The sequence below is a fragment of the Dermacentor albipictus genome, chromosome 4 (assembly GCF_038994185.2).
Source record: "Dermacentor albipictus isolate Rhodes 1998 colony chromosome 4, USDA_Dalb.pri_finalv2, whole genome shotgun sequence".
NCBI lineage: Eukaryota > Metazoa > Arthropoda > Arachnida > Ixodida > Ixodidae > Dermacentor > Dermacentor albipictus.
In genome coordinates, this window is record NC_091824.1 from 89,606,887 (window position 1) to 89,616,647 (window position 9,761).

The window sequence follows — 9,761 nt, forward strand, 5'->3', positions numbered from 1 at the left end:
TTCTCAATTAAATAAATTTTCTCTTCCATTTATGTATACAAATCGAAGTGCGTTGCATTTAAAAAGGCCCTAGCCAGCACAATGTACACCACACTTTTCAACACGTGCTCGTCATTAAGTCGCAATAATCTACACTTAAAATGTGCATGAATAACAAAAGCACACAAAAGAGAAATTTCCAAGTACGTGTGTGAACGAATTATTGACAGTCACGTGACCGTCACAACAGTCTCTGCGAATGGAAACAACTCTTTTGCCATGTCGCCGTGTCTATACTCTGGTTGCGCATAATCACATTGTGTCGCAGTGAGTAGCTGGGTTCATGGCCTTGCCCGCGCCGCACTCAAACGCCTGCGCAAACTCCGGCATGTTGAGCAACGGCACGTTGCAGCGAAGGCGAGGAGGGGAGTACCGGCCGGCGTTCTGCTTCTCCTCGGTGGCGCACCACTTGAAGCAGCTGCTCACAAAGAACAGCTGCTCGTCGCTGAACCGAGAGAGTCCCGGCGGCACCTTTCCACGCTCTTTGGCACTGGCCTTGTACGCTCTGTAGGCCTTGAGCATGCCGCCGCTGTCGGCGAAGTTTTCAGACAGCGCGTGCTCTCCAAAGTTGGCGCCTCCGGACCAGGGTATCTCGTTGTACAGGCGTCGCAGGCACCTCAGTTTGCGCTCGAACATCTCCTGCGAGGCGGGCGTCCACCAATTGTGCCGTAGGCCGTCGCGGCCGTACAGTCCCAGGTCCGGGTCAAACGCGTGAGTCATCTCGTGGCCCACGACATGGCCCAGGCTGCCGTAGTTGTAGGACGCCGGGTAGCCCGCGACATAGAACGGCGGGTACAGTATGGCAGCCGGGATGACCATCACGTGATACACGGGCAGGTAGAACGCGTTGACGAGCGTCAGCGGCACGCTAACTTCGTCGGACGCCGCTGCCACTGAGGATTCGTTGACGCGCAGGAATTTTTTCGCATGGCGCAACTCCGCCGAGCGCAGCGCGAGAGCCATGTTCAGGTACGAGCCGCTCAGTTCGGGCACGTACGGGTAGAGGGTCCGCAGGGAGTCTTCTCCGGACGCCCTCTCCAGGCTGCCCACGATGGCGCTCAGGGTGGCCAACTTGTCGAGCGCGCCGCGCTTCGTCTCGGCGTCCATCCAGGACAGCGAGGCCATGGTCAAGTTGGCCACGGCCCGGATGCTGTTCAGTACGCCCCTCGCGTCGCGAACGGAATCTGCGGGCAGCCAGCGCCGGTTGAAGACGTGCACGAATGCGAACGGCATCGCCGCGTCGGCGTCCATGTAGCAGCGGCCCATCATGTAACCTAGCGTGGACGCGTCGGCGCCGGGCACGTCGGCGAACTGGGCGCGTGACAGCGGATACGACGTCACGCTCGCGAGGTGCCGCGCCACGTGCCAGGTGACGTAGGCAAGCAGACTCCTGGTGTCCTCCACGTTGCCGACGAGGAGACCCAAGAGGCGCAGCAGCCGCCGGTTCATGACAAAAATCTCGTCGCGGGTACCCAGCTCCACGGGCAAATGCCTGTTTAGGACCTACATACACGTACGGAACACACGTTCTTATTCGTATTACTTGTTTTTCCTGTATCAGCAGAACCGAGAGGCTGCAGGCATCAGTGACTACCAATAAAATTCTTCAGCACAGGCAGCTATGCGAAATATGCTTCAGAAATAAATACGCACGAGATATAAATAGCCTGTGCAAAGCGATATGAGCATCTACGCCTTCAAGAAAAAAAAGTAGAGCTACATTCGCCATGAAAGAAGTAGGAAGCAATGAAAGCGAGACTATCCACCTGGTTCACTGATTTCCGCCATTCATGTATTTGAACAGTGAATCCAAACCTGGTGCAACCTTCTACACTTCTTATGTACGACATCGGTAACCATTACGCTGGGAGGTTATGAGCTCAAAAAAGAAAAAAAAGGAAAAGAAGTGGTTACGCATTTACCATAACATTCTACTCGATCCTTGGTTAAATTACTGCGGGGTCCACACTGTCCATAAGCGAGAATGACAATGAGCATGAGTAATCTGACTCATGGCTGCAGCAGGTCCGCAGCCTGCAAAGCGGAATGCAGGACAATGTTTACATTTCATGCCAGAGTTTCGCGGATGTTTTCAGGTTCGTTCAATCTATACATTTTAGCACAGTTATGGGTGCAGAAATGTAGTTTGCTTTGTCCTACGTGGCTAATACACTTAGACTTAAGATGATCTAGTCGTTGATGGTGACAAATAAAGTTTACTTTCTTGGCGACTTTTTACAGAAAGTAAACCTTATGATACTTACCACAAATGACACGAACATTGCATGTAATAGTCTTTAATAGGTAACGCGGTCAAACTCTCGTGTCAGATATTTCGATGTGGACTAGGCCGTCAAAACTAATGCCCATTCCACTACGGCTTCTCACATCGCAGTTGCAGTTTGAGCTCGCTATCGTGTACAACGAAAATAGTTACAGCCTCAAGTTCATGGGTGTTAGGGATTGGAGAAAAGCCCGGCACTTTTAAGAGTGTATAAATATTTCCTGTGCGGCGTTACCTCACAGACGAGCGCGAATCTCAGTGGAACGGTACTTACTAGCAGCCACTCATCAGTCGACAGGTAAGGCCCTGTGATATAGTCCAGCTGCTCCATAACGATGTACACTAGGTCGGTGTCAGGTCGCGGATCCACCAGAGATGGCACCATTGTCATGAGCACGTGGTTGTCCAGTTGGAGAACCTACGGATTAGTTTCGCGTGAGACATTCGGAGATGAACGGCACCTGCAGTACGAAACTCGCTCACAACTGGCTGCATACGCAACCAGAGCAGCCATCAAGAGGTGCAGAGTATGTTCCCGTGCCAAGGCCATCAGCCCTTTAAGTATGGTATACGTAGTAGATTCATAACTTGCGTTTAAAGGAAGACTACTCAACAAAAGAGATCTCTGAATCTGTAGGCCTCGGATACAAAGTGTGGCTGACTACGACCATCTATAGCACTACCACCCACTTTCGTCATTTTAGGTGAAAGCGAAGTGCATTGAGCCTCAGTCGCAGAAAAGCTTGAAAACGTTTAGTATAGGAGAATGGAGAATATGCTACTGTCATATTTTAAGCGTCATTGGCGAGACGGAATAGTTTTCTCTCATCTAAATCAATGGGGTAGAGCTGGCGTGTCCGGCTGCTGGAACAGGAGATGAGGGTGAATCGGCTGGCGAGTGTTAGGATTCGTTCTCCGGTGCACTTTCCCATCTGGGTTCAGCATGTGGACAGGTAACAATGTCCCCTCACAGATAAAGCTCCACGAACACTTCGCGCGATTTCATCCGGCAAAGTGCCCTTGGCGTGCTGAAATGCCGCAGATATTCAAAAGCAGTAGCAAAGGAGAGTAACCAACAGCTGTTTCCTCTCAACAGTTTGAGTATTTACGATAGGAGAAAGCTGGCACCACTTGTTAAGTGCACGAAACTACACAAATTCAGTGTAGTTTTCTTAGAAGCGAACCTTTACATAGCGATTGCATATTTTTGCATATTCGTTCTGCCAACTTTGTCTTTCGCGACACCTTTAAGTTTTGCGGGTTTTCGACATGTCGACAATGTTATTTATTGTCATATCTATCTATCTATCTATCTATCTATCTATCTATCTATCTATCTATCTATCTATCTATCTATCTATCTATCTATCTATCTATCTATCTATCTATCTATCTATCTATCTATCTATCTATCTATCTATCTATCTATCTATCTATCTATCTATCTATCTATCTATCTATCTATCTATCTATCTATCTATCTATCTATCTATCTATCTATCTATCTATCTATCTATCTATCTATCTATCTATCTATCTATCTATCTATCTATCTATCTATCTATCTATCTATCTATCTATCTATCTATCTATCTATCTATCTATCTATCTATCTATCTATCTCACATTATGTAGATAGTCTCCTTTGTCCTAATCTACCCTCGCTTCCTGTCCCTTTCCATACCCGTCAATCCCTCCCCGCTGGTAACCCCCGTCCAGGTGTAAGCAGATGTAGCTAGACAGTTACAGTGCGGTCGGCGGTAATTTCCCCCCTTCTCCTTTTCCTCAACTGAGTTACAAAATGGTCAGGCGATTATTGCTACTCCATGACTTACTCAATAATACATAATGAGGCGTCGTTTGCTATCGCATAAAACGCGCACGTGTGCACACCTACCTCTTCCACGGTGCTTTTTGACGCGCTTGTGCCGTTCAGGATGACCGAAAAGCGGTCGAAGTAAGCGAGAAGGATGCCCCTCTCCTGGAGCGCATTGCGTGCCATGAACCACTCGAGCATGTACGGGTTGCCGGCGAAGTGTAGAGTGCGGTACCCAGGACGCTTGAAGTACCGGTCTACGCTCAAGTGGAAGAACACCGGCACTCCCCAATCTAGGGACAGCGACACCATGACGTCGAGGGTGTCGAGCTTGGACCTGCAAGCCACAGCACGGAACTTTCTGAAAGTACTTGGATTGTTTTATGCTGCTTTGTGGTTAACTTGGCCACGACGCTTTTTGCATGAAAGGACATTTATCAATTTACTGTAGCCCCTTCGGTAATTGTGGTACACTGGTAGACTGCTATGCAAATTGCTGTTATGCAATGAAGAGACCCGAAACGAAAGTGAGACAGGAACCTATACACCTTCCCAACCTACCCTACCATACACGACCTACCTATGACACCATGCGTGATAAGAGCCAAGGAATGCTACACCGAAAACAAAATTTAAAAAAATAAAAGGAAGGCACGGGATTGTGAAGGTTAGAGGTGCATCGCAACCGTGAAGGGGCAACACGTGGTCTGTCTTCACGAGACCTCCACGCGCGGCATCCGTACTGGTCTGCTGAATGCGGGATGTGTACGCAGGTATGCGGGATATGTACCATATGATTGAGATACCCTATTCCGGGCTATGAAGTTACCTGCAAGCGGTGCTATATGAAAACGATTTAAATCCGTCCTCCTGTCGTCAACTTTCGAGAAAGGAAAGCCTTACAGGTTTACACAATTTTTCCTTTCCTGGGTATAAACGAACCGTATTCTCATTTACGTTATGGTAAAAACTGTTTTTCTTTGCTCAGCATCAACAGCAGCGAATGCGACAACTTTTGTTCCGTTGCAACGAAAACAGCTGAAGTCTGACGACTGTAGGAAGCAGTTTTAAATAACGCCATCAACATTACAGAAAAAGGTGCTTGAAAGTGGCGCATATATATATATATATATATATATATATATATATATATATATATATATATATATATATATATATATATATATATATATATATATATATATATATATATATATATATATTACTGATGTGTCAAGCTTACAAACCCGTAACTAAATGTATATCCCAATTCTGTGCCTGTTGAGGCACTGAAAGCGGATGAAATTAATGTCATACGCTGTTCTGTGTATACACGGATCAGTAGAACTCGCAAATTAAAAAAAACATATTCTGCGGTTTTACGTCCCAAAACCACGATCTGATTATAAGGCACACTGAAGTTTGGGACTCCGGGAGCTGGGGTTCATTAACGTGTACCCAATGCACGGTAGACGGGTGCTTCTGCATTTCGCCCTTATCGAAATCGCAGCCGAGATTTGACTCCGCGACTCGCAAACTCAGAAAAGATTTCCTGTCAAGTGTAAACTCACGCATCACATTTACCCGCTTTAGATGGTTTAATGATGATTCTTACAGAACTGCGATTTTTTTTTTTGCACTGAGATATGGATTTGTAAGCATTCTGTTTAAGTTTTGGTAAGCTGCTGATGTTGGGCACATTTTGTTACAGATTGAAGGTCTTAAATTAAAATTGTGCTTCCTGCAATTCCTTCACATTTTTTCTCCTCGATGCCACAAATTTCACTCAAATAGGTTAAGCGGTTACCGAGTAAAAAGAGTGCTGCTTTTCAAATGAATTTCAATATTGTGAAAGGGAGCTCACGCAGAGATAAAACCTGCCTGTTAGAAAACCTTTTCTCTGTGTTCTTGCTTTTGCATAGCTTCTTGTCGGATAGCTTCTTCGCGTCTCCAAGTATGTACATATATATATACGTCACCTCGACATCGGCTTAGGCCAGCTCAGGTTGAAGCGGTCGAGGAAGGCGCGCAGCTCGTCAATCCTGTTCTGCTCGTTGAAGGCTACCTGGGCGCAGCGCTGGAAGAGGCGCGCCACCTGGTGCGACGGGAGGTCACCCTCGGCTTCGTCCAGCACGAGGCTCATGATCGCCGCGGTGGCGACACGCTGCTGCAGACTCTAAAATGAAAATAATAATAATAATAAGAGGCTAGCAAGTAGCAATAAAGTTTGTACTCTGCCGCTCGTGTCTGCGGAAGCTTAAAACATGGCGGTTCAGACAGCGCGGGAACGACGTAGAGTAGGCTAGAGTATTCGAGTGGCACTCTAGAATGATGGCTAGTGCACGGATTTGCCTAAAGTTTGTCCTACCAGGTTCAAAGGGCTTCGTGACTTATTAGATTGGTCGCTTTAAACGAGATATAGCGTTATATATGTGCCACAACTGCCAATGATTATGCGTGTTTGCAGTGACTTTTCGCCTTTTGCGTTTAGCAAAATAGGTTCGGAACTTAGGTTAATTAAGCAGATGCAGCGTTGTAAATAGCGCCACAAGGGCGTCTGATGCCGCAAGCACGAAGATCAGCCATATGCATGTACCAGCCATGATTACCGTGGTAGCATTACCGTGGTAGCTAGCCAGAGTTGCCTCTAGTAATTTTAGTAGATATGAAACTCTAGAGCAATAAGATGTACCCGAGTCACATGGAGCATAACGTTGCAGCTGATTCTGTTGTCAAGCTGCAATCATCGTCGCCAGGTTGCTATCAATATACTTTAGAGCAGTGCTGTTACGTGATCGGCGCCTGACTGCAACGTGCTTTGTATAGACCCGACATTGTACTTCGTTCCTCGTCCACCGGGACAACTTTCCGGCTCGGTTGCTTCGTTTGTGTTGTCAGGCCGCTTATCTCAATTCGTTTCGCTTCCTTAAGGCCACTGCGTGAACGAACTGTGGTCATTAAAGATGGGTGGGAGAGACGGCAACCTGAAGCTGTTAACGTGTTTTGCTAAAGTGGCTTTTATTCTCCTACAACGATATCGTCGTAGATAACGAAGCTCGAACGAAAACGAGAGTCTCGGTGCTGGAAGTTCTGGGTGAATATTTCCTTCGGATTAATCGTATGCAGTGATGGCAACGGTGGTAAAATTAACACACTCCGGTAGTCAGAAACGTTTCGGGGTAGAATCTCCACACATCAAACTTTGACGCCAAAAGCTCGCTATGTGAACGTCACTGGCCTCCTGTAGCATATAGTGAACTTGCATAGCCCCGGAGTGTTGAGTGTCGAACTAAAAGGCACACCTTTAAGCTTCACTCTTGACCTAGTAGTGCGTTTGTTCATAATACCGGGAAAGTCAAGGCATTTGTACATTTTGTTTCATCTTAGACCACGTGACAGGTAGCGGAAAGTGAGCCACTAATGCGGCAGCCACATATAACGCATTTCGGTTTATGTCTTAGCTGCGATGTCGGGCGTGTACACTTGACACCGCGAAACACTAACTTTTTAGCCGTGGCTGAAATGTGCCCCATTTATTTCCTCATTTGCTCAGTAGTTGCATGAAATGCAATTAGCCAGCCCTGACTTTATTCCAAAGACTAGCGCAAAATAGCAGGGACAAAGACAGAGAAGACGACAGGACGAGCGCTCGTCCTATCGTCCTCTGTCTTTGTCCCTGCTATGTTGCGCTAGTCTGCAATAATGATGACACACCAACTAGCCCAGCTTTATGCCTTGACCAGCCCTGACTGACTACCTCGCAGTCGCCACACAACTTAAAGCGTTGCTTCTGAACCTCACTATCGAAGAATGCTACTTGAAATCATAAACAATGGTCACGCACGTTTCTCACTGTTGCAGTATGAAAGAGATTCAAAGGAGACAAGATGGCTCAAGACCAAGTAACAAATCAGGTCGAATCTTTTTTATTATCTTCTGACCATGAATATGCTCTAAATAATGCTTCAATTACGAATACTTTATGACCATCATTAAAATACCCCATAAACAGTTTCACATTCAATAGAACATGCTGGTTCTTGCCTCGAAATGCACAACACGTTGTCATAGCCCACAGCGTAATGCTGAAATGTTCGATCTCCCGCTAGGCTACCTGTGATGCTGGTGATACACGTGCGTTTCAACGCAGGCGTAGTACGCAAGAAGCGCCACAAAATGTCTACGGGGAGTATCATGAAAGTTTTACAGCTGAGCGTAAAGGTGTCAGTTTCCCTAACTAACTGTGCATGGTGTACTTCACCGGTGTCTCCTCGTCAGTGCCAGTGTGCTACGGCAGGTGAAGCCTTTGCACTGATGCTCCACTCGCCTGGCTCGAGCAAATGTGTACGGTGCAAACTGCACAAATTCTTTAGGCTACAGTTGAAAAGAAAGCTCCATGGAACACAACAATTCCATATTCCGTGGCCAAAGCTGATCCTATATTTCTAGGTAACTTGCTTCGGTGAAATGCCGTTCAAACCTACAGCAACGCAGAATTATCTTCTCTGTAGATAAGGAAATCGCGCCTGACTCACTCACTAAGAAACCTTCGTCAAAGCGACTAACAAATTCCGAGCTACAACTAACACTACGCCACACAGCGTATTAAGCGACGTTAGGCAGAAAGGCTATACTCCTGCTAGCTCCGTCAACTTGTGGGGGGAAATTTGCTTAAATGTGCTTAACCGAATTACCATTTCACATTCGTGTTATACATGCCCACTTCCTTCGAAAGAGATCAGCTTTCTATAGAGTGAGTGTTTTTCCCTTCGCGGCAGTCGCGAGAGTGTCGCGGAACACGGTTTCGGACCGACCTGGAAGTGGCTGGAGACCCCCGGGTTTTCCCTCTGCCATCCTCCACAGACGAACCCGTAGAAGTCGTCGCAAGGGTTTTCCTGGGCGTCGGCTATCGAGCGCTCGAGTGCCGCGCTGGGCTCCAGGCATCCGGGGTCCGTGCAGCTCAGTGCGAACGCGCGCACCATGGCCGGCGAGCCGTAGCCCACGGCCACCATGAGCAGACTCATGACCGACACGAACAGACCGTACCGGCAGCATAGAATCCTTGCTGTGCTGGCCTCTCCGAGGTCACTGCTGTCGTACGCGTCCTGGCCGTCGCCCTTTTCGTCAGGTGACCATGGTGACGTCAGCGTGGAGCCGAGGGCGTCACCGGTGGCTTTAGGTGACACGTCGCCCTGCGGCCTCGAAACCTGTGAGCCTGTGGCGCTGTCCACCGTCATGCCGGCTGTGAAGTAGAGGTCGTTATGGAACGTGACGGAGGGCGAAGAACGAATGATTTCTTCTTTTGGGCTCGTGCGATGTTGATGGTGATGTTGATGGTGGTGGTGCCCTTTATAACGGGTTGCGGCAGTCCGAGCGGCTTGGACAAAGGACGAAACAAAAGTAATGCAGATGACAATGACGTCGATGATGATCCGCGAACCTGACACGTACCTACAATAAGGTGGGATGATGAAGGAGATGGATGGATGGAATAATTTTACGGAAAGTCCTGCGAGCTGCGGGGGCGCAAGGCCCCATAGAGTTAGCTACTCCCAGAGTGAGGCTCTATCCCAGAGTGATAGAGGGCAAACAAAACAAATATTCGCACGTACCCACAACGGA

At 47.7% G+C, this 9,761-nt stretch overlaps 1 protein-coding gene across 1 annotated transcript; it reads right to left on the reverse strand.

Annotated features, from left to right (window-relative positions):
* Positions 1 to 9,454, reverse strand: LOC135917656 (endothelin-converting enzyme homolog). The gene is made up of 5 exons (XM_065451228.1): positions 8,954 to 9,454; positions 6,119 to 6,315; positions 4,221 to 4,476; positions 2,598 to 2,741; positions 1 to 1,542 (listed from the first exon to the last, which is right to left on the reverse strand). Exons 1-5 carry the CDS (start codon positions 9,374 to 9,376, stop codon positions 292 to 294), a joined length of 2,271 nt encoding a protein of 756 aa, XP_065307300.1. The 5' UTR covers positions 9,377 to 9,454; the 3' UTR covers positions 1 to 291.
* Positions 9,455 to 9,761: the final 307 nt, after the last annotated feature.

Excerpts from the sequence above, each read along its gene's own strand:
- LOC135917656 (XM_065451228.1), bottom strand. The coding sequence starts at position 9,376 with ATGACGGTGGACAGCGCCACAGGCTCACAGGTTTCGAGGCCGCAGGGC. Across the intron at positions 2,742-4,220 it reads CAAAAAGCACCGTGGAAGAG|GTTCTCCAACTGGACAACCA; the intron begins GTAGGTGTGCAC and ends ACTAATCCGTAG. Across the intron at positions 1,543-2,597 it reads CGACTGATGAGTGGCTGCTA|GTCCTAAACAGGCATTTGCC; the intron begins GTAAGTACCGTT and ends ACGTGTATGTAG.